At 31.7% G+C, this 25,030-nt stretch overlaps 4 protein-coding genes and 2 long non-coding RNA genes across 9 annotated transcripts; 3 read left to right on the forward strand and 3 right to left on the reverse strand.

The window, feature by feature from the left end:
• Positions 1 to 936: 936 nt before the first annotated feature.
• slim (scruin like at the midline) lies at positions 937 to 6,752 on the reverse strand. 2 transcript variants are annotated; one of them, XM_087410960.1, is made up of 5 exons: positions 6,293 to 6,752; positions 5,352 to 5,823; positions 4,638 to 4,871; positions 3,830 to 4,159; positions 937 to 3,719 (listed from the first exon to the last, which is right to left on the reverse strand). In XM_087410960.1, exons 2-5 carry the CDS (start codon positions 5,805 to 5,807, stop codon positions 3,543 to 3,545), a joined length of 1,197 nt encoding a protein of 398 aa, XP_087267086.1. In that variant the 5' UTR covers positions 5,808 to 5,823; positions 6,293 to 6,752; the 3' UTR covers positions 937 to 3,542. The 2 variants fall into 2 exon arrangements, with proteins under 2 accessions (XP_087267086.1, XP_087267085.1); XM_087410959.1 differs by having other exon boundaries at positions 5,985 to 6,752.
• A 174-nt stretch (positions 6,753 to 6,926) lies between these two features.
• Positions 6,927 to 9,713, forward strand: Rrp45 (exosome complex component Rrp45). The gene is made up of 8 exons (XM_011053043.2): positions 6,927 to 7,191; positions 7,473 to 7,567; positions 7,644 to 7,866; positions 8,095 to 8,312; positions 8,452 to 8,679; positions 8,939 to 9,066; positions 9,368 to 9,450; positions 9,552 to 9,713. Exons 1-8 carry the CDS (start codon positions 7,126 to 7,128, stop codon positions 9,681 to 9,683), a joined length of 1,173 nt encoding a protein of 390 aa, XP_011051345.1. The 5' UTR covers positions 6,927 to 7,125; the 3' UTR covers positions 9,684 to 9,713.
• Positions 9,714 to 13,295, reverse strand: LOC105144255 (tRNA (carboxymethyluridine(34)-5-O)-methyltransferase alkbh8). 3 transcript variants are annotated; one of them, XM_011053044.2, is made up of 8 exons: positions 13,074 to 13,295; positions 12,700 to 12,900; positions 12,397 to 12,628; positions 12,114 to 12,278; positions 11,823 to 12,035; positions 11,197 to 11,576; positions 10,975 to 11,130; positions 9,714 to 10,303 (listed from the first exon to the last, which is right to left on the reverse strand). In XM_011053044.2, exons 2-8 carry the CDS (start codon positions 12,829 to 12,831, stop codon positions 9,731 to 9,733), a joined length of 1,851 nt encoding a protein of 616 aa, XP_011051346.2. In that variant the 5' UTR covers positions 12,832 to 12,900; positions 13,074 to 13,295; the 3' UTR covers positions 9,714 to 9,730. The 3 variants fall into 3 exon arrangements, with proteins under 3 accessions (XP_011051346.2, XP_087267084.1, XP_087267083.1); XM_087410958.1 differs by lacking the exon at positions 13,074 to 13,295 and having other exon boundaries at positions 12,397 to 12,600; positions 12,700 to 12,869; XM_087410957.1 differs by lacking the exon at positions 13,074 to 13,295 and having other exon boundaries at positions 12,397 to 12,645; positions 12,700 to 12,840.
• A 2,861-nt stretch (positions 13,296 to 16,156) lies between these two features.
• LOC105144338 (uncharacterized) lies at positions 16,157 to 17,372 on the forward strand. The gene is made up of 2 exons (XR_015546684.1): positions 16,157 to 16,528; positions 17,035 to 17,372. It is a non-coding gene; the product is annotated as an uncharacterized LOC105144338 (long non-coding RNA).
• Positions 17,373 to 17,822: 450 nt separating this feature from the next.
• LOC147908165 (uncharacterized) lies at positions 17,823 to 18,399 on the reverse strand. Its single transcript, XR_015546685.1, has 2 exons — positions 18,134 to 18,399; positions 17,823 to 18,034 (listed from the first exon to the last, which is right to left on the reverse strand). It is a non-coding gene; the product is annotated as an uncharacterized LOC147908165 (long non-coding RNA).
• Positions 18,400 to 20,186: 1,787 nt separating this feature from the next.
• On the forward strand, positions 20,187 to 23,978 carry LOC105144253 (small ubiquitin-related modifier). Its single transcript, XM_011053042.2, has 5 exons — positions 20,187 to 20,406; positions 20,568 to 20,636; positions 20,709 to 20,786; positions 22,978 to 23,049; positions 23,472 to 23,978. The coding sequence occupies exons 1-5, from the start codon at positions 20,392 to 20,394 to the stop codon at positions 23,529 to 23,531; spliced, it is 294 nt and encodes a 97-aa protein (XP_011051344.1). The 5' UTR covers positions 20,187 to 20,391; the 3' UTR covers positions 23,532 to 23,978.
• Positions 23,979 to 25,030: the final 1,052 nt, after the last annotated feature.

Consider the following 25,030-nt stretch of genomic DNA (forward strand, 5'->3'; position numbering starts at 1 on the left):
TTCGATTTCGAGAATATTTTTAAAGGTAGTATTTTTTAAAGATAATTCTCTGAAGATACTAAATATTTACGCGAATTTATGCGATACGTATAAATATAAATATTAAACCGGCCGCGAATTGAATTCAATAATATTGATAATAATTTCAATAATTAACATTAAAGTATATAAGAATTTTTTCCATAAAATTTTTTTGTAGTACAATCATAGACGCAAAATGCAAATGACGCATTATTTAATGTTCCAAATTGACAATATTTATTCGAAATTTATATCTATATATCTGAAATCTATTATGTATATATTGGAATATATTCTGATTGTAAAAATCGACAAATTAAATGTTACTCGGTTTGGCATCGGTTATTACACTTTTTCATGATACGGGAATTGTACTCACCGAAATTGTTTTTGATTCCGCGTCTAAAGAACAGAAATACTTCTTTGCACAACAATTTTCTCTCGCGAAATTGTAGAAGATTTATTTATACCCGTGATGGATGTTGCCTTTATATATATTTCATCACATCCCCACATCGCGACTGTTTAAATTACTTTGGAAAATATCTCAATGAAGGAAAAAACCAAAAACGAATACGTCTTTATCGTCCTCGTTAGCACAATCACAATAAAAATAATGTCCTTGGTATATAGATAGCACGCTCTGCTAGATTTTTTATTTTATCCTCCTTCCGAGCAACACGAGAGGACGAAGTAGAGTCACGTAAAACTTCTTTACGTATTTTTTCACTTTTCGATTTGCTAAAAATATGTTTAAATTAATTGTAATTATATATATATATATATATATATATATATATATATATAAATAATTTTAAATATTTTTAGTACATACTCTACAAATATATTTTTTATTTTACTTTTAAATAACGGGACAATAATAGAATACAATCAACGAAAATAAAATTACATCGATTTTGTCTAAAAAAAAAAAAAACTTTTATTCTGATCAAATACCAGTAATTTGGAAACTTAAAGAAGATACAGACACTAGAGAGTCTTGAATATCTTTTTTCGTCTTCAATTTGATCGTTGTTACTTATGTGATTTCTTCAAATCTCGATATTTTTTTTACAATTTTCATTATAATATGGATTTGTGAAACAAAATTGTTTAAATCAGTAGAATCGATTTTTCCGTATTCCTCTCTTTTCCATTTTTGTATTTACAATCTTTTTTTTCTTTTAACAGATATTAGTTAATGTACAGCTAATACCTTAGGTAAACAGCGCTGAGGATCGGATCTATTGCATAATTACGATGCATGGTACACTGCTCAGAATTAGAGAATCATGAAATTTAATCCTATATTCAAGCAATCTTACATCGCGAAGTTACATCGCGGGCATTAATAGACACATATATTCAATCATATCCAAAAAGACTTAAATAGAAAAGTGATTAAAAAATGCATAAACACCTATTTAAAAAAAAAAAGAGTTAAAAATATGAAACTAATATCCCGGATATTTATAGGAAAAAATAAGACGAAAGATTAAATCATTATAAATACATATGACATGAAGTATAAAATATTTATGTTGAAATTTTGTGCTCAAAATATGTTTCTTTTTAACCTAAAATATACGCACGAAGGAAAAGAATAATGAAAATTATTAATACTACGGTCAAGGGGCATCCTTGAAATTTTTTATTTATCAAACGAGCAGTTTAACGAGCATCGCTGTAATTAATAGGCACTGCGGACAAATATACGTTTAACAATCTTTTTGAGACAAAACACACAATTTAATACTGTATTAGGTCTATTTTTTTTAACTGAAACTTGTTGCACTATTTCTTTTTTTTTTATTTCTAACTCATTAGAGAAAAAGAGGAAATGTAAACCATGCAAGAAGTTCAAACTAAAAAAAACAGACCCATGCATTCTTCAATATTATTTGCACTTGTCACATCTAAATATTCAGAAAAATCTCATCGCCGCGCAGTGAATCGTCGATGATCTCTAATTCTAACATTCTTAAAGAAACAGATGTAAATACATTTAATACTATGTATTAATAGAATAAAGGCAGAATGAATATACTGTACATAACATTAAATATATGAATGATGAATCATATCCTTAAATTTATGTAACTTTTTATATATTATTCTTTTAAACTATTCTTATTATATTTGTACAATGTTTTAGACAGAGATGTGTCAAATTGCTGTTAATATTAGGAAAATACCATACATATTCAGTAATTTAAAGTTAATTGTCAGATTGAATCGCAAATGTAAGAAAGAAGAAAGGTCTGGTATTTTGATAATAGTTTGCACTATTAAGTTACAACTGTCACAAATATAATAAATAGTAATGTACAATGTGAAATTACTTTACATTGATTGATTACATTACTATGATAAAATAGTAAAAAAGTCGCATCAAAAGTTAAGGATGATTCAACTTCCGTCAAGAATTTTAGTAATGGCAATAAAATTATATGTATTACTTAGTCCTAATTTAGATCATTTTTTCCAAATATTTCTCTTTTACATTCTGACACTTTTGTCCTTTTGGCAACAATATGTCTGTAGAATAGAAATCTTTGATACTCCAGTGATTTGATGAAACTGTGGTACTGCGATTCTAATTTAGGAATCAGAAATTCATTGGTCAGTTAAGAAGAAGTCTTTGGATTAATGTTGCAGTTATTGCTCGTGAAGATCGCCTACCTTTTCTTGGCCATTCCTGACTTCTGCATACTATTTATATACTTGAGATTTGAAAAACATGTTATCATTAATTTGAGTTTATAAACACAGCTCTTACACTTTAAAATTTTTAAAAGCTTAATCCCTTTTTTAGTAAAAAATACTTGACAACTTTGATTGAGCATGCATATCCAATTCTCCATGGCCGTTTTTTCAGCTAGGACACAGAGATATTTCCACTGTGTAAAGTACTTGTTGAAACGGTTGGAACAGTTTAATTTCACAGTGTAACACCAGAATGCATTGCAGTCTTCCATTCTATTCTTATAATTATATTTAGTGTATCAATAATAAATTTATGATTTTTATTTAAACTTAAGTTATAATTTTTTCAGATTTGGCGATTTTTGAAGGTTTTATTGCAAAATAAGTACTTTTTAAAAAATTATTTGGTAGCTCTAACATAGTAGTTAATAACATTGACATATTTTACACGCTCGTATTTAGTTTTTTACTGTATCGAACAGTGTAACACTGTTATAGTTGGAACACTTTGTGTAAACCAGTATTATACTGTGTCACTTGTGTACATTGTTGGAAAATATCTCATATTTGCCATTATTTTATAATCACAGTGCGTCTCGAATCGTTCTATAACAGGAGAAACTCTTCTATTGCTACAAGAGATACGAGAATTCGACACTTCATCATTTCTCGAAAAATCAAAAATTTCAGAAGTTGAATCACCTCTATATAAATCTAAATATCGAATGATCGAAGCGTGGCCGAACATTTTAAAGTGCGTATAGCGTAAAAAACATCTGATTTGAGAATTTGAAGATATCGAGGAAACTAATCGTTCACCAGTCGCAGAATTCAAGTCTTTGTACGAATTTTAATGGTATCCCCATGCTAAGCAACTCGTCCGGTGAAGCGTCTTTCAAATCCTCCCAATAATAATTCAACGCTTCCCAGCAGATCTCGGACAATTTGGGAATTGTTAGCCAAGCAGAGTAAACCGCGTTTGTTCTTTTCACCTGTAATGATGAAAATATTCAAATAACCAATAATTGATTACAAGTAAATGAAAGTGTATTGAATAAAAAACCTTTGTAGAACGTCACATTATTTAGAATACGATAATAACCTTGTTGTTCATTTTGACTATACCGCCGAATATGTACATGCGACCTTCCGGAGTCAGCGCAGCTGAATGAAAATACACTGGACATGGTAGAATGCATTCTCGCAAGCGTGTCCATCGCAGTGTGCTAAGATTAAGTCGCCAAACGTCATTAAACACTCGGTCGCCATTGTAACCACCCGATATAACGACTGAAGTAGTGCCATTCTTTTCGTCTGTGTACTGCACAGAACCGTGACAACGTCTTGGCGCCGGTACCATAGTCTCTTCAGTTTCGCCATGCGTGTTCAAAATCTTCCAACTATTAGTCTTCAAATCAAACGCCGGTATTTCCTGAAAAAATTTATTCAAAACATTACACGAGAAAATTAAAATTATATTGCATATTTTTTTATATATACTTTTACAGAAAATTCAATATATTAATAATTATATATATATTTAATATATATGCACCTCAACACATATTATATTAATATATATGTCACAATAAAAGCATAAAATTTAGAACTGCATATACACTTACTAGTCAAAATACATGTATTAAATTGTATACTTTTACAGACTCACAATATTATGCTTTTATTAATGTGTTATAAGCAAATGCTTATCTAATAAATCAATACATTTATTAGAAATAATAGATATTTTTATATTTAGTTGATACTTTTGCTAAAATTCCTTAAATAAATGCATACATTAACTAGTTCATATACAGTTACTAAATTTTATATTTTTACCATGACATATATAAAAGCAGTTGTACTACTTTATACTTTTTAAGAGAAGCTTTATATGTTTATTCACTCACCAAGAAACCATATGATTCTGTCGAAGTACCACCACCCAAAACATAGATCATCTTGCCATCAAAAGCAAGTTCGTGCCTGTATCTGCCATGAGGTTCTGATTCATCCTTGCCTGAGCAAATATATACTACTTCCCAGACACCTCTTCTCAAATCGAAGCGGTGAATGTCGCAGGTATATTCATAACCAGTAGTGCCACCGACTGTATAGAGATAGGAACCATGGCATACTAGTGCCTATCGATAGAAAATAAATAATCTTACTACTATACAAGTTATTATACAAGTAAAAATTTGTTGCATATAAGTAATAAAAAAAATAATAACAGATGAAAACAGTGTAGATTAGAGTCTTGAGATTTTTATCATAAAATCTGAGATTAACATTTAGTTTTTGATAAATCTTTTTTTTTCATTTTCATTACTTTAATCAATTTCTTGTTAGGATATTGGCTAGTTCCATGACAGAGCAGTTATCTCTTATTGAACAAAATTAATGGTTTGCCAATCAATAGTTAAACCATCAAGCAAACAATTCAAGCTCTGTTTTCAAGTTTTCCTATCTTATGCATGACAATTTTTAATAGAAACAATATTATTCCAATATAATAGAAACAAAAATTACAAATCACAGGGTACATGACTAGATAAATAAATCTTGGTACTATATCCCTGAGAAGATAGAAATTAAAATGATAAGGACAAAAATGATTATACCTGCCCATACTGAGGTTCAGGTAGCTCGCCTATGGCTGGCACGGCGTTGATAGCGCCATCGTCCACATTGCAGACGTACAGCTGATTACTGCAGCTCTCGCCGAATGGCACACCAGTGCCACCATACACCATCAGTGTATTGCCACACAGTATCACTGCATTCGATGCTAGTTCATTCGGCATATTTTCCTGGCCAGGTAGCCGGGACCAGCGCTTGCTAACAAAGTTGAAACGCCATAGTTCCTTAAACAGTGGTTTGCTAGCACTCCACATCTGGTCATCACGCATGTCAGGGTCGGTATCAGATACACATGGATTGAAGCCGCCATATGAGTACAGATTCCTATGATCACAAGCAATCCGGTGGCCGCTTCTGGCCTTTGGCTGTTCCTTTCCTTTCACCACGGGCTTGGTAAATACAAATGGTTTGAACGTGTACATTCCTGCGTCCATCATTCTCAGCGTTGTGTACCTAGACGTCACGATGCGATGAAAAGCAGTTACGAAAGCAATCAAAAACTTGGCAAACTACGAGGCGCTCCTCTTCGGTGAAGTTTCGCCACACGCTGCGATCATTCCTAACCTCAACAGCGCCCATCTAATCTCCATGCGAGATCGCAACCATTCACCTACCTGTCTATTTATCTATCCTAAAGAAGATTCGTCCAATTCGTTCTTTCAAGAACTCTCGTGTTTGTGATACAATATTAGCGACTAGATCACCCTGGTGTTTGTCTCGGGAAAGAATTGCCGGTCATCTCGCGCGAGGAAGATTCGCGACAAGTTTTTCTCTTTCTGCAATGTCGTGTACTAGCCGGAAATAGATTTTTCGATCGTGCAGAGGATCAAAGGAATTAAAGTAGAATCTTTTCTGTCCTGACTGCGTCCTGTCGCTTTTCCTCTTCTTTTCTAGTTATATGAGGTCTCCGAATATTACTTACTAGGACTAGAAGTTGTTATTTTCCTCTTCTTCTGCTTCTGTGCCCAATGATTATCTGACCCGAAGATCACAGTAGCTACGCAATAAACTTGACGATGTGCTGATCGAGTCGCTCACTTTCTTACGATTCTCACGACGATCGACATCTTCAGCGTAGGCGCGCGTCTTCTTCTTTATTGCCCCTCTCCCCCCCTCCCTCCAGATGGACTTCCGACCTAATATTCAGGAATCACAATTTTTTGTAGATTCTAAATAGAACGTGCTTTCTTAAGACGCAAAAAGCTTTAACAGTTAACTCCAAACGACTTTAAAACGCTCTCCTCTCCGTGGAAGCTTTTCCTCGAACTTCAAAGTTACCGTTGACCGTTCACTTCATCTCCTTGTGCGCAACACGCATTCAATCATATGGCCATTTCGTCTCTCAAACAAGGCAAGCGAGAACGCAACCGTGTTTATTTTCGAACGTAAAAACAATCCATCAGACAAGAGTGCAGTACTGGATAAGATTGCGTCCCGCAAAGCCCGCGACATCTACCGGGACACTTCCGGAACTTTCTCGATAGAAATGGAATCGGAAGTCAAACAATCACATGGGAGCATCTAGAGTTTCTAGAAAAATTCCAAACATCAATCGTTGTGATCGTCAATCTAGTAACTTTGTAATCGAAGTACAATATATTGTACAATATAATATTTTACTCCAACGACGTGTACGGGTTGTTTATAGATTATAATTTATTTATGAATCATAGACAAATTTCAAGGTGCAAATTATTTGTCACACATAAAAGTAGTATAAGTTTTAATACCTTTCCTTGATAATATTTTTAAAAGATGAAGGAAATTCCTGTCTCAAATTGTGAACGAAATTTTATAAACAAATGTATAGAGGAGGAAACGGTAAGTACTTTTCCTATAAATTTATTAATAATTTTTATATAATTATTATCTTTTAAAAATTATAATGTATTGTTATAATTTATAATTAATGTTATTATTTAAAGTATCATTAATTAATCATCAAATTAATGTATCATTTATCCAATATAATTATAAAATAATAAATATATTTTAAAAATATATTATTTATTATTTTATAATTATGGATATAAATTTTGAAATAAACATTTTGTGTCATGCATGTGCAATAATAAAACTTTATAATAAATCTATCATTTCAGAGATTAGACGGCCGAAAATTATTAGAACCACGTTTAGCAAAAATCTACTTTAGCTCCAATTGGGGGTGTTGTATGGTATCTCTTGGACATACAAAGTAAATTTCATTTAATAATATATACAGATTATTTTTAATGAATATATAAAGTATTGAAAAAAAAATCCTTTTGCAGAGCCGTAGCACAAGTATCATGTGATATACAACAGCCAAAAGCATCTCGTCCTAATGAAGGCATGATACGCATAAATGTTGAGCTTGCTCCTTTAGCAGCACAACATTTTGAAGGAGGTAGACAGTCTGAAGCAGCTATATTGATTAATAGGCAGCTGGAGAAATGTTTTAAAGATTCAAAATGTGTGGATTTAGAATCTCTCTGTATAGTAGCAGATAAGAAGGTTACTAGAGTGCTTGATATTGGATACTAATCAATAAAAGATACAGATAACACAAAATAACTGTAATATAATAGTGAATTATTATATATTTGTTGTTTGCCAATGTTAAATAGAAATGAAATGTTTTGGTATGTTACACTGTCTCATTTGTGTACTCTTTTGAAAAGCACCTGTTAAATATTATGTGTAACATTTGTTATGTCATGACTTATATGGTTTTTTATTCAGGTATGGAATTTGAGAATTGACATTAATATCATAAATCATGATGGGAATCTTGTGGATTGTGCTTCAATAGCGACGCTCGCTGCTCTTATGCATTTTCATAGGCCAGACGTCACGTCTACCGGCGAGGAAATTATCATACATCCAGCTTCCGAGAAAGATTTTCTACCATTGACATTGTTCCACTACCCGGTCTGCATATCTTTTATAACTTTTAAGAGGTTGGTTGATGGAATAGAAATTATTTGTTGAATTTTATATAAGATAAAAAATTTCCTTCCTACAAAAAAAATCTACCAATAAAATTTAACAATTTCTGAACTATACACACAAATAATGTAAAATCTATGAATTTCACAGTGGCAACACTATAATGGATCCCACTTACATAGAAGAAAAAGTTGGTGTCGCTGAACTTACTCTCGGCGTGAACTCTTATAGAGAACTTTGTAGCTTGCATTTCGATTATTTAACAAAAACTATGACTGTCAAAGATGTCATATCCGCTGTTTCTAATGATGCAGCTAATTATGCAACAAAATTGGTGCAGCAGATCAAGGAGGCAGTAATCAAGGATGTGCAATCAAGGTATGATTTGTTCTGAAAGTAATACCTTATTTATATTGTGTATTAATTTAATTTTAAAATAATTTTTACGAATATAAAATATAATAAATAATAAAATATAAAATATAATAAAATAAATAATCTAAATATTCATGACAGACATTAACTTTTTTTATTCACGTACAATTTAATTTGAAATATTAATCAGAGAAGAAATTCTTTGATTATTTTAAATAATATAGAAGAAAATTAAAACTATTAAAAAGATATTTTATTATAGATATAAAAAAGATGACAATAACATATCTAAATTTAAAGAAAGCATACAAGTGAATAAATTAACGACAATGATTGGTGATCACATTAGCATTAAATTACGTAAATGGGACGCAACAGCTATAGACAAAGGTATATATTTCATCCAATTTATTTTTTATATATGCATGTGTGTTAAGATTAAATTTATTTAAATCAGATTAATTTTATTTTATTATAAATTGAAATAAATTTTAATTAATTTTAATTTTTTATAATCATATTTAAGAATTAGAATTAGAATTCTAATCATATTTAAGAATTAGAATTAGAATTAGCTTTTACATTACATTAAAATTAAAATTACATTGAATTAAAATTAATAATTAAAAATTAATTTTATTTTATTTGATACACGAAATATAATTATATATGTAAATATACAATTTTATAGATGATTTCATGGAAGTGGAAAATGAAGAAAAGAGTTGTATTATAAAATATGAAGAAGGATCTGCTGAATTAATACCTATTCCCGTAAGTACAGAGAAAGAACATATTTATTATAGTATTATAATTTTTTCAATTTTGTTTTGAAATTGATAATTAATTGCAATAATTTTTTAATGTTCTTGCAGAATTCAATTAAGAAAGAAGAAGTTTTTAGTACATTTAATTCTTCAGATGATTCAGACGATGAAATTCTCGTCAAATCACCATTTTCGGAAAGAAAAGAAATAGATTTAGTGGACTTAATAGATAGCGACTAGATTTAAAAATATATAATTTTGGAAGATTAATTATCTCAATCTAATTTTTATTCTATAATCTCTGTACATTTCTCCAAAATCACACACCAATTGCCTTGATCATAGTACACCTCCTTAATCGAGGCCAATAGTATTTTTGTGCACAATCTCGCGAGCTCGCCATCGCGAAATACATGATAATATCTCAGAAAATGTTCACCGCTCTTCTTAGTCCAGGGAACCAGCATATCGTTCTGAGGAAAGACCATCCTATTTTCGTGAATCGGTAACGTTAAATTACACTCGGAGATTCTCTCATGATTGATTCTGCTTTGATTGATCTTCTCAGATTCCTTGCTTTTTTTGCCAGACTTTAAATAGAACGAATCCTGGGAATTCCTGCGTTGCTCCATTGCCCACACATAAATCAAACATCTCCCTTTTGGTCTCAGCACTCGAACCATCTCGGAGATGGCTCGTAGTCTTCGTTCCTCAGTGGATAAATGATGAATGACTGCAATACTGATTATCGCATCCACGGAATCATCTTTATACGGTAAATATAGGCAGTTACACTGAAGAACCTCGAAGCTTCGTTTGCGACATATATCCATCAATCCAGAGCTATGATCACATCCCATCTAAGATAATTCTCGAGATTAGTAACGCCTCTGCTTGAAAGGGTATAATGTAAACCAAACTAAATGTCAGCGTATTCAACTTTTTTTATACCTAATTATATATTCCTATTAATTAAATCAACAATAAAATTAAAATAATAATGTAACAAAAAACTTCTGTCTTAACAAATCTCAATAAAAAAAGATAGGAGTCGGCGCGATAAACAGAGCGCAATCACATTTATCACAATTACTTTAATATGTATCATAATCAGACTACATTCGATTTACAAACTGTTTCGATTCCAATTCGAGCTATCCTCAACAATATCAATGATTAATATACAAAATTAATAGTTCCGTATCTTAATAAAAAAACGTTTGTATTCAATTATGGTAAAAAAAAAGACATCTAACTTCATTAAATCTAAACATTTGCTTATTTTTATTAAGATGTGGAACTATCGTTAATTTTGTATATTAATTATAATACTACTGAGAATGGAGATCGAATTAGAGTCGAAACGTATGGTTTGTGAATACAATTGTAGTTTAATTAAAGTAATTGTATAAATATAACTACACTCCGTTTATCATTCCATCTATCACGACTTTCTTATTATTGATATTTATTTGAATTTTAATTGATTCCTATTAATTAAGCTACTATTAATGAAATAATAAGAAAGTACCTTATATACATTCTGATTTCCACAAAGATATTTGCCATTCCCGCAACCCACATCCAAAAGCAATGTGCCTTCTTCTAAACTTTCAAGGAATTTTGTTACGTTGGGCCATTGTTTATGTCGCGTCTCGCTAAAGTGATTACATATTTCCTCATAAACCTGTAAGAGCACAATTTCAGTAATCATAAGAAACAAAACATTCACACATCGTTCGAATCTACACACCTTATGTACATATGAACTTTCCAATCCCGACGCCGCCTTGTCGTCAATGAAAGTTTCACGTTTCGCAGTATCACAATAGTTTTTGAAATCACAGTAGCATTCACCATGTCGTACTTTTCTGAAGGTGAAAGATATTCTGATACCACGTTCCTGCGACGTAGGTCCATTTTCTGTCTTAATAACATCACTATAACGAGGACAGATGCCATGTGTCCATGCATATCTCGCTTCTCCTGTCATAATCAATAAAGATCTAGCTGGCAGGAGAACATCGATTTTTTGATCTTCTTTCTTGAAGTTCATGATCCATGTGGATCCCAGTGATAGAGATAATATAGTGTCTTCGAAGACGCTATGTGTGTCAATGTGCGGTGGTATACCTGAATAAGATCATATATTACTAATATATGATTTGAATTTAATGATCCAAATTATTAACTCAATTGTATTTAATTCTACGATTAAAATATATTAAACTTATTATACAATTTACATAAATCATATAATTTTAATATTAATGTAATATAATAAGAAACTAAAATGTTTAATCGAAAAATCTTTACTTTGTTAAACAATTTTTTAAAAATAAGCACAATTTTACGAAATTGTATGAATATCAAGATTACCTTGTCCAGGTAGATACCTGTTGATAGTCAACTGATCATAAGTGTACTTATGACCATGCTTGTCAAATAAAGTTTGCAAAAATTTGTATTCCTGGGGAATTGGCTCGATGGGTTTGTCAAGATTTACTAGGTTTGTGTCATATTCGAACTCATACCCAAAATGTTTTACATCTCTGTATTTCAATTGTGACCAGACAGTTGCTAAAGTACTAGCTAAAACGAGAAAAACACTCTTCTTTAAGCTATCTTCTTAATTACATTATTGAATTATATATTGCAAATCTATTTTACCATATTCATTCAAATTAATTGACTGCAAATCTATCACATTTTTACATTTGTCCCAATTAAGCGTTCCTAACAAAATTTTCTCTTGCTCTTCTGTTATGAAATTCTCAATTAAAGTAAGACCAGGGGGGAATGCAAGATCGGGTACAACATGATCTGTGGTAGAAACTAAAAAGAGAATATTACATTGTTACATAAAGAATTCTAAATTGTAATTAGAATTACATAGTTCTACTATAACAGTAGAAGTACTCTACTATAATAGTAGTCTACTATAACAGTATACCTGTTTCAGTATAGCATACGTATAATGGGCCATTCTGACCCGGAAGCTTAATGCGTCCATGAATATAGTTGTATACACAGGTTGCATCCTCCTTTGAACTACACGTTACAAAGCAGTATGACTTGTTTGTTGGCATTATCAAAGTATACTTGGAGATCAGAGGATCTAATACACACTGCAATGTCTCTCTCTTGATACCAGTAACTAGACCACCATTACATATCATCAGGTGCTGTGAAAAATATCAAGCTTAAAAGTGATTAAAATAAATTTCACATTCTAGTCTAGAATAAGCACATTTACCTGCGTAGGCTGCTCGGTACATTTAATGTTCATGTCTCGGAGCAATCTGTGATGAGCACGTTTCTGCTTTCGTACGCTCTTTCTGTCGTCCCTCTCTATAGTCGTAACAATCGTCTTGTCACTTAAAGACATAATTTTTGATGTTTAAATGCATTAAGGAAAAAATGGCTTCATCACAATCATTCCGCTTTATCAGCTTTACTGAAAAAATCGATTATTCTATTTATAAATAAAAATTATAAATAAATTATTGACTACTCTCATGACACTTCTTGTTAATTAATTTTTCTGTACATAAATTCTGCATTCATATAAACGCAAAATGATTTAATAACTCAAAAAATAATCTGAAAATAAATATTTATTATACATACCATATCGTTTTTTTACAATTTGTTTAGATAATATTAATTTAATAAATAATATAACCTATAAAATAAACTTTCGATACATAACCTACAAACAAGTTAGAATATAAAACTGAAAAAGAAATGACACATTCGATAAACTACACTAGTGCGCACCGAGTGCAAACTTTTCGGTGCCACGCATTCGAGTTGTGCGTACTATTGTATATGAAGCTCCACATAATAAAAGGAACAGAGAACAGAAAACAGAGAATAAGAACCTATTTCAACCTATCATACAGTGTGTATAGAAATCATGTATGTGGAATACACAGTTTCGAATAGGTTGAAATTGTGGCGTCATCGACGGGTATCACTTGTGATTGGTCCGCCATGTTTTAGCCATTCCCTCCAGTTTTTTAAATGCATTATTTTAAATTTTGAATTCATGCTAAAAAATACTCAAAAATTGTGACAAATTAAAAAATGATAATAAATAAATATTATATATAAAATAATAATATATTGTATATAAAATAATAAAACTTTTACATATATTATTAGGTGTTGGAATTAATTCGTAGCGTTTTACAAGTGATGGGAAGTACTTTCATTAATGTATTTTTTAATGCTCATATGAAATAAATAACATTCTTTCATTAAAAAACGCTACGAATTAATTCCAACACCTAATATTTATTATAAAATTTCATTTATTTTGTACTATTGCAATATTGTACATTTTGTAATATTGCACATTACTTTATACAAAACGTTATTTATTGCACATTATTTGCGCTATTAAATGCGCTAGTTTATTATCCATTCTCTGTTCCCATATTTTAGGAGCAAAATGCATCTCTCGTATGGCGTCACTCTGATTATAGGCTCCCCACTACCAATTATCCTCTGTACTATATAACAGGACACAGAAGGGCATGTTCTTCCATTTCTTCATCTGTTTTGTACTTGTATAGTCGAGTTAGCTTTGTCGGTAAGTACACGACTATAGAGAAATTAGATGTAGCGCAATACGATATGCGATAAAATAACCGTGTATTTCGTTTAATTCTTAATAGCAATTAATATAAATATTATATAAAACATAATCTGCGTTTGATTTTGTAAATCAAAAGTATCTCTATTCATTTTATTCTCTTGTTCATTTTTTCATCTGAACACAGGACAGAATCCTGGCAAAAAAAATTGATAGAAAACAATTGGGAATGATAATAAGATTTCTATCAATTTGTATAGTTTTCTATAAATTTATCTATTTATCACTTTCTATCGTCGACCAAGTGAGCATCACGATTGATATCGGATATGAATTCTCTCGTGTTTTATCGAGTTTTATAAGATTTGTATAAAAGATTTGTACAAAAGATTTGTATAAAATTCCTATAAGATTTGATTAAAATTATTTCATTAAATAAAATGAAATTTTATACAAATATAATGAATATTTCTATACCTTTCAAAGCTACGTGGCCTCCTATTATCTATACTCTATGCTTATGACTCATCTCTAAACGGATTCGTGAGTTATCAACACTCATATATCTCTGATCAGTTTCTTTCCACTCGATCACGCATATTTTTGATATTCGAACATGTCACGTTATATTTAAAATTTATCGGAATCTCCACTTCTTTTATCGTAGTAAAAATCCCTCTAGTTTTGTAGGGGTCGATTCTGTAATTCGACTGAGATCACTCACTTTTCGCACTTTCATCTCACGTGAGTTTGCCGCGTGATTCTGTAATGACGAAGTGAAAATACAAAATCATTAGATTTGCCAATGTGGGGAAAAACATGAAGTGAAACATAAACTGAGATGAATTGTGATTCTATTAGTGCAGTATAATAGTGCAGTAATGTACATGTAAGTGCTACTGTTGGAATGAGCAGTAGCACTTGTACATTACTGCATTATTATACTGTATTATTATTATCATTATTAATGTAATAATGTCACTACTGGAACGAGTAGTGGCATTGTCTAATGCACTATTGTAATACATATAAAAATGATTTGAATACAAATGCAAGGAACAGTATAATGACGCGAATTTATTCTTGCATTAGTAGTAGCACTAATAGTAACACTAGTAATATATTTTATGCGGGTTCTTTTTCAAACTGAAAGCGCTTGATAAAAATAGAATGGTGATTACAAGCGCTTAAACGCGTCCATAGTGAACGCAGCCATATGCTTATATGACGATAAAGATGTCGACCGGAAATGATTTTTATATATAACAGTCATATTAAATATTAGTTCTTCATTTCCTGTGTCATAATTATGAGGTTGCCACAAATGATAACGCTCGGAACAAGAGGGAAGATTCTTCAGAGGGGGTGGCTCTGATCGCATACTCCAACATGCTTCAACATGTTCCTACCATAACTTATTTCAATACGCTTATTAGAGTGAGTAGGAATTATGGCAGGAGCATTACCTATATAGCCCATATAAGTTATAGTCAGATTTTACATTCAAGATCGTTTTAAGTACAGTTTTAAAAAGTCACAAGTTAATTAGAGGGCCATATTAGCGTATTAAGACATAATTTAAGATAGTCTTGAAACAAGAACGGACTATAAATACCGTCCTATATCTAGACACAGTGAGAAATGACAATCGATGTTGGTTCGATGTCAATTTGATGATTTTGACGTTGAATCGATATTGATATCGATTCTATTTATTGAATACCGCGTCGCATTTTCTTACGCGACAAGCGTTTCCGCATTCAGTTCAGTGTGCAGAAGCAATTAGGCTAGAGTCCCATGAGGTGTATTTACCGCGTATTGCGTAATCACTTTCTGCACATGGAACACAATAAGCGATAAAAGATGAGCAATATCCAATGAAAGCTTTGTTAAGTATCGTCACATGAAAAAAAGCAGAGTTTTTATTGGATATCGCTCATCGTTCATCACTCATCGCGTCTAGTGTGCAGTAGGCATAATCAATCCGAAGCATTTCGCTGTTGTAGTTTCGTGTTTTACTGATTATTAATTGGTTACGCGGTTACGCGATATGCGATAAGGGCTGCCGCATACAAAATTTCTGTAATAGTAATCTTAATGAACTTAAGCTGATGAACCAATCAAAATAGCAGTAAACTTATTCATAAGGCGAGTTTTAATCAGTTGAAATTCACCTTATTGCGAAGTTATGGATAACTTTACTATTATTTTTATTTCTGTTAGATTACGTAATCTAAAGCAGTATCCTGATTGGCTTATCGGCTTAAGTTTACACTTTATGCATACTGTTACGAAATTTTGCGTGCGGCAGCCCTAAATAGATTCTAGCCTTAGATGAATTGAATCCACATTATGTAATATATAAATATATCGTTTTTTGTTTTAGATATAAACGAAAAAAGCGACAGCATAGGTAGAAACAAATACCAGAAAGTACAAACAAAATTGATAATAGATTCAAAATTGATAATGCCTGGTACACGGAGTAAGTACACAATTCTATACAGAGTAAGTTATTCACGGTGTTATCTGTTTTCTTTTCTGCGATTGTGATTGATCTCACTTCTGTTCTGCTGTAAATTTCCGCTCATAGCGACCTTAGGGTGCCATTATATTGAGTCATCTAAAAAGTATCCGCGGTTTTTTGTCACTAGATGTGTGTTGATGGTCATATATCTAGTGACAAAGTACCGCGGATACTTTTTAGATGACCCAATATGAAGCGCGGAATTGCGAAAACGCGGAAAACAAAATTAAACTTTATTCGATTTTCTCGTTTCCGCGCGTTCTGTTCCGCCTGTTTTGATCCTAATATTACGTGGAGCACAATTTCCGCGGAAAAGCGGAAGGATATAGTGACAAATATACTTTTGTATTTATTTACGGACCATAGTATCCATATCAAGTGCATGATATAACCTAAGTCATTGTATGTAAATCATATTACTTATTTCAACACTTTCGCTCAATACAAACTTTGGTGTTTTTTAGATGCAATATCGTTAGATCACGAAGAATGTAATGAGAGCCGGAGAGAATTTATAATGAGTGCACATCTGTGTAGCCATAAAAAGCTCTATCCAGAGATAAAATATTTGGTAAAAAGTACCAATGAAATGTTTTTCGATCACATGAAAAATTGCTTTTACTGCTTGCCGATATATCGAGCAAATAAGAACAAGATTAAGTCTTTAGATTCAAATGCGTATAAATGCGATAAAAATCATCGCAAGATTATAAAAATATTATCCTTGATATGTCAGAAGCTCAATTAAAATAAAATGTTATTTGAAGGATAAAATAAATTAAAATAAAATTATTTCAAGGGATTAGATTGTTATTTGCTTTTTTGACATATTTAACAGTATACACTCGAGTTTTATTTTTGTTATCCACTAAATATAAAACATGCAGGGGATGTTTTATTTACTGCAAATTTGAAATGTTAATAAAAAAATTTATAAAATGTTTCATGAATGTTGCAAAATAATATTTCAATTGTAACATTCACATGCCATTACATCTTAGCTATTATTTCAATAATTCGGGATGTTAGAAAAGAAATGTTTAGTACATCTAAGAAACATTTCATTTGGGATATTTTGTTTGCAACGTTCAAAGACATTACAATGATGTCACATTTGCGACATTCATAACATGTATTTTAAGATAGTCCATAAATGTTTCATTTAGGATGTTTGGCTTGTAACGTTTAATGATATTACAGCAATGCTATATTTGCGATAATGAAATGTCAATTTTACAATATTCCATAAACGTTCCATATAAAACATTTACTTTGTAACATATTGATAAACATTACACTGTAGATTTTTGTACATACGTACATGTATATATGTGGAAATGTTTTTGAAACTACAACACCTAATTTTTCATGGAAGCTTTTTAGTAGATAAGGTATGTACGTTTATGGTTAAGGGTGATGAAAAAAAGGAAGAGCATGATGATGTCACATTGGTCGAATCCAAACCTGCAAAGGCATGTAAGAAATTTACTGGCAGAAATAGGGATGACAGAGAAACTACCATCGTCATTATGTGATTCAGTGGCAGAACGAAAGTCTACTAACTCGGAGGAGAGACCCAGGTCTAGGATCGAAACGAGGAGCGCTCGGATATTTTTCTCTGTTGTCGTCAATTGTTTACAAGCATTCGCTTACCATAGCACATAGAAAACTATAAGGTCTTAAGATTTTGGATCTTACGTCCTAATCCGATTCAATAATTTCGAAATTGCCCACTCGACCGGGTCTATGTGCCTCGAGTACTTTAACAGTTAATCTTTTAATCCTTTTATCGAGTGTAAAAAATCGTTGCCGTAATTAGACATCCTGTTACATTTTTCGTCCATAAAAGATCACACATAGATTTTATTTTAGATACCTGTATTATTAGTCAGTGATAAGTACTGCTATTTTAAAAAACACCATTCCAAAATATAAACTTAACTAATTATATAAACTTTACAATTTTTCGCTTGGGTTTTATTCTTAATATGTTTTAAGATACAAGTTTGCATTAATTATTTCCTATTATTTATATCAATTAGGTACGAGCTAGTAGTTTTTACTGCATCTATAGAAATATATGGGGCAGCAGTTGTAGATAAATTAGAACTAAGTTAAATGTAATTAGACGTAAGAAGATTAAACATAATTTAAACGTAATTAGATTAAATTGTTGTCTAATGTTGCCGAAATCTTGTATTGGAATATACAACTTTGTAATCTTTTAGAGATAAAATAAATTATATAAGTACGTATTATAAAATTCCAAAACAATATGCGTAAGGTGTAAACTTAAGTCGATGAACCAATCAGAATACTGCTTTAGATTACGTAATCTAATGGAAATGAAAATGACAGTAAACTTATCCATAATCTCGCAATAAGGTGAATTTCAACTGGTTGAAACTCGCCTTATAAGTTTACTACTATTTTTATTTTCGTTAGAGTACGTTTTAAGATTTAAAGCAATATTCTGATTGGCTCATCGGCTTAAGTTGATGCCTTAAAGTTACTGTTACAGAAATTTTGTGTGCGACAGACATTAAGTCCATGGCACAATAAAGACGTAATTAGTAAGAAAATTGTAAGATTGGATTCGCTACTGGCCTTACGGTCTCTATTATGATTGGGCAATTCGCTTACTGATTACGTCTTACGGCTTTACGTTTTTGTGTGCCATGGATTTAAGTTTTAAGCCTTAAGTTTCAAAATGGCTGCCTTACTGCTTGACTGTGATTGGCCGATTCGCTTACTGTTAGACGTCTGAAAAATGGACATCCGTAAGTCGACTTTAGACGACTTGGAGACGTCTCTAAGTCATACAATGTCCCATTTTAAAGACGACTGTAAGCCGACTTTAAGTCAATCATTCTAGACTGTGGTCCGATTCATGCCCTCAACGCTCACGAATAGCACTTATCCTTGTTTAACTATAGTTAAACAACAAGGACGAAATGATTCCACAAGAACGAAAATCTCACTAGACGTCCTAAAGTCAATATTGAAGGACGTCTGTACAAAGTCGACTTACAATCGACTCTAAAAGCTTGACTTAGCAAAGTCAACTTACAGTCGATATATCGACGTCAAAAATGAGCGTCAAGCGTCAGCATGAAAAGGCACCTTAATAGCGTTTTTCCGAACTTAGTCTGAGGCCGGAATCAGACTATGCATTGAAGATTGAGATTAAAGATTAAAGATTGAAATTTCATCAAAGAAATGTTATGCTCCTGTTCTGATTGGAAACTTCAATTTTCAATCTCATTCTTCAATGCGTAGTCCGATTCTAGCCTGAGATGTGTTCAGATTCTCATCCGGATATTCTTCGAATATTATGTATCCTTGTTTAACGTTTGATAAAATATATAAAAATAAATATAATATAAAAAACAAGGATAGAGTGATATTTGGATAGGGCACTTAGGTGGGAATCTGAATATAGCCCTAGGCGTTGAAATCTAGTGACTTAAGAGTGAGGGAGTAACATGAGCGCCATCTGTTGCCTAAAACGTGATTCTCTAAAAGAATGTTCGTAAACTCCACGAATTGCAGCCTCCACCCCCACGTCTCATTTTAAATACAATATAATACGATAACCTAGCCTAATTTTAACTAGTCCAACCTAACTTCATTCGCGTTGCGAGAAAAAATTGAATAAGTTTGTGAACGACCGACCGTTACGGTCCTTCGTTTGCTCTCAGGACAAGAAGTGGACTAGATTGTGGAAACTGACAAAAACTCGGCGCCATATTGCGATCTTGTGTTTGGTTAGCGTTTTCTGGCGCGTGGTGAAGAAGTTTGTTGTAATTTAATTGATAACGATGTCCGACAATCAGGTAAGCCACCCCGGTACGCGATCGGCGTCCCTGCGATCTCGCCGCGGCGCTTTCGCGGCTGCGGCCGCGGCCGGCGACAATTAATTCGCCGGGATATTCCGAATCGAACTTCGTCGTGAGTTTGAATAAACTAGCGTTCTAACCTTCTCGTGTGCTACTAGGAACAAAAACCCGAAGCCGGTCCAGGCGACGCGAATTCGGAGTACATCAAGCTCAAAGTTGTTGGAAATGTAAGCGATACATGCTAGAAACATCAATTATTGCGCGCGCACAAGGCACATTAAATCTATTTTTTCTTTCAGGACAGCAACGAGATTCACTTTAGGGTAAAGATGACCACTCAGATGGGCAAGCTAAAGAAGTCCTACAGTGATCGTGTGGTGAGTTCCCTCGTTTATTATCTTTTGATCGCATATACCGTATCTTATTCTTTATGTGGAGTTTCATCAAAGTAATGCAATAAGAACGTGAAGAACTGATGAAGAAATAAAATATTCTAGAAACTTCATTTTTTATTGACGCATATCCGATAACTTCATAGTAGTAACACTAGAATCTTGAGGATTGATAATTCTTAGGCAGCCACAATAGAAAGAATAAAGAATTAGGAATAAGGAGTAATGATTCCAACCTATCAGAAACTGTGTATGCTGGTGTATCTGATTTCTGATGGGTTAAAATCTTTATTCCTTATTCCTAATTCTTTATTTCTTCTATTGCGGTTGTATCTTTATTTGATGATAAGATTTTTGTAATTTTTAAATATTGTTTGGAAAATAATTATTTGAACTTGTAATGTAATTTGCAAAAATTTTTGTATTGGATTACAAAATGTATTTTCTGATGTTCAATCGAATCAGTCGGCTACATTATTATGTTTTAGCGCCGAGAGATCTTCTCTAATCTAGGAGTCAATTCTATAAGTGTCTTCCAACGAACGACTCAGTACAACACAGTGATCATCTCATCCTTATTTAACATCAGTGAACAACAAGAATGTAATGATTCATTACGACCACATCTACACGGCTCGATTTACGCCAAAGTTATAACATTGATGTTATGAAACTGATCAATCACAGTCATTTCATTCTTCAGAGGAATAGCTATGGTTGATTAATTTCATAACATCGATGAACTTTAGTGTAAATCGAACCATGTAAACGTAATGCGTGTCTCACTGTGCCATGTATGTCTCTTGTTGGAAGGCACCCTATATTTTGAAACAGTGAAAATTACAAAAGTGAGCAAACTTTTGTAATTTACTAGATTTTAATCAATGAAATTACAATTATTCTAAACTAAATTCGCTCACTTTTGTAATTTTCGTTTCATTTCAAGATATAGAATCGATCTCCTGGGTTGTATTCAGAAACTTCCTGGGTGCATTTGAGCATTATTTTATTCTTAGTTTAGGTCTACAATGAGTCAGTAGTCGGTAATCTTAGAAGTTGGCTGCTGGCCAACTCTACTAATTCATTATTTCGACCAATCTTGACTCACCGATTCTCCTTCTTGATTTGCTTCCGATTCACCGATCACAGAATATACCGACTCATTGTAGACCCAGCCTTAGATTTGTTTTTTATTCTTATATTAAACAGCACTAGAACGCTCTTTATTATTTTCGTTAAATATCAAACATTTATCTGTATTACTTTTAAGTTCTAAAAATGTACATTAGTTCAATTACAGAAATTTATTGTTTAATATTTAGCGAATGACAAGCATAAAATAATCTCCCTTGAATTCTTAAAAACACAAAACTTAGGGAGTACTCCTGAGATCAAGCAATTAATGATTGATCCGATATTTTTTATTCAAATTTGCTTCAGTCAAATATTATTGAACATCTTTGAACTTGTCTATGTTGCATAACTCTAGAAGATAAAATGTATCTTTCTCACTCGCAATTTTAAAGAAAAACATTGGATCTCTTCTTATAGTTAAATTCCGATTAGAATCTCTAGACGAATAGTGTAAGCACCTAATGAGAGAACTGTATTCTTCTCTTTTAGGCACTTACAATAGTTTATGCAACGAGAGTCACTTATCTATATACAAGCCATCAAATTACGAGCACTTCAGACTTATTTTTTCAGTTGAATTTTTTGGAGAGAAAAAAAAGAGAAAAGATGAATTATGTAAGAAATTTAGCTGAAAAGAACAGACCTGAAATTATTAGATCTCAATAACGGCTAAACCAATTATTCTGAATAGGCTTAGGTCGGTATTCACATCCATTCTTATTATTGATGTCCGTATTCATAATCAGACCTTGTATGTACTTAAGGCTTTCTTAAATTTATCTGTAGATGCTCAACAGCCAATGAAATAATTCGTAAAGTGTCTGAAGATAAATTTAAGGATTATTCTTAAATATAAGGCCTGACTATGAATACAAGCATAAGATTGTCTTAAGTAATGTCTTAAGATTAATATGGCTCTCTGATTGTTCGTGACATCTTAAGACTGTACTTTTGATATAAGCCTTGAATATAAGAATCGACTATGAATACTGCTCTTAAATTGATATATTACTCACGCGATAATATTCCTAATTTTGTTTAGGGTGTACCTATGACATCGCTTAGGTTTCTTTTTGATGGTAAAAGAATCAATGATGATGAAACACCAAAGCAGGTAAATCAATTTTATAGTTCGCGTTTGAAATTGATTGACAAATAAATGAAATCTTACTTTACTGGAGTAAAAATCTTATTTTCTAATTAGTATCAGTAATGTTTGTTGTATACTTTTGTAATATTTTAAAAGATGAATTTAAAATTTATCTAAGAAACATGTATGTGTTAATTATGTTAAATGTGAATTAGCAAAATAATTAATCTTCTATTACACAATAGGCAAGTCAATAAGTAATCTTAATTTGCTCTCAAAAATCAAAATATAGTATAAATTAATTAATTAATAATAAACTTATTGACTCACCTACATATATAAATAGTTACTTATATAAATAATCAATATTTCAGTGTTACACATTTATTAATATTTTGAATTAGTATTAAAGATATTATTAATGAAAGAGAGACCATTAATTTCAGCTGGAAATGGAAAATGATGATGTCATTGAAGTTTATCAAGAACAAACAGGTGGTCGTTAACTAAGTTAAAGGAGGATCATTCGTTCTAATATTTTATAAAGTGGAAGTGACTCTAATAAGAAAAAAATGGACAAGTTTATAAGTATGCATATGTACACACCCACATACGCACACACACACACACACACACACACACACACACACACACACACACACACACACACATATACGTACATACATACACATATACACACAATACACACATACGGATGATTAAATAAGATGTAATTTCCTGATTCTACATATGATATTGTAAAATGTGTTGTCTTACATTCCTGTACCGAGGCGAATCATTGTCCGAGGTGATTAGACGACGAATCCTCGGATCATTTTGTAAAACACATGTACGGGCAATCACATGTCAATATTACGTACTGTGTGTCCGTTTTTGTATGTCGTCAGGGCAATTTTCAGAAATAGAATAATTGAATTGTGCGCCATTATAAATGCGTTTAACATTCGTAAACTCCTTGGCCATCTTTAAACTTATTCCTGGAAATCTCGCGTTTTTCTTTAATCTTTTTCTCTACGCCTTTTTACTTTTGAATACAGGAAATATATGTATTAATTAATTCTAATACAAGAAAAAATGTGAAAGATATGACAAAATTGTTATGCGCGTTTAAGTACAATAATAGTAATTATAAAACTTCAAATAATTGGACACATATAAATTGTAATGAAAAGTTTATATCGTGGTTAATGCTCGGGAGCATTTAGAATTGGCATAATTCATTTTATTCTTTTACAATTAGAAAGTTGTGCAACACTTTTAATTTTTACTAATCGTAATACGTGCACTTTTCATATAATAATAATAAATACAAATTAATGCTCCCCAGAAAAAATTGATTCTTACCGTTTTAATTTTTGCTCTCAACCGTAATGTTGCTTTGCAATATAAATACCAAATTTATATGTATAAATAAACGTATGATATAAACTATGTGTATTTCAAATTTATAAAATAAATATCAAGGAAAAAAATTGTGTGATAATTTAAAAAAAAATGGAACAAAAGCAATCTCTATGAGGTCTGCAGATTATATTTATTTCTTTCATGTTATAATGTCGAGGAAACGTGCGGAATTCGAATTATAGATTTTATGTTATCTTTTTTTTGCATGAATAAAGATATTCCAAAAAAAATATAACTTTAGAAGTATGAATATATATATATACACACACACACACACACACAGGGTGGGGCATTTTAATCGTCCTAGGCGAGTATCTCAGAAATTAAAAGAGATACAAGAAAAAGTCTTATATAAAAATTGTAGGTTTTCTTGCGAGAAAGAAGGTAGAAATAACGGATTTTGGATAGAGGGGCACTACCAAAATTAGGTCAAAGTCAATATGAATTTTTTTTAATGGAACTCCCCATTTTTTATTGCATATTCTTGTAGCACACCTTGAGAGCTTTCCAAAATGCTATAATAAAATATTTTTTCATAAAGTATTTTTCGAGTAAGGCTTGAAAGTTGCAGTACCGCCGG

This window comes from Acromyrmex echinatior, chromosome 11 (genome assembly GCF_024713525.1).
Source record: "Acromyrmex echinatior isolate Ae372 chromosome 11, ASM2471352v2, whole genome shotgun sequence".
Classification (NCBI taxonomy): Eukaryota; Metazoa; Arthropoda; class Insecta; order Hymenoptera; family Formicidae; genus Acromyrmex; species Acromyrmex echinatior.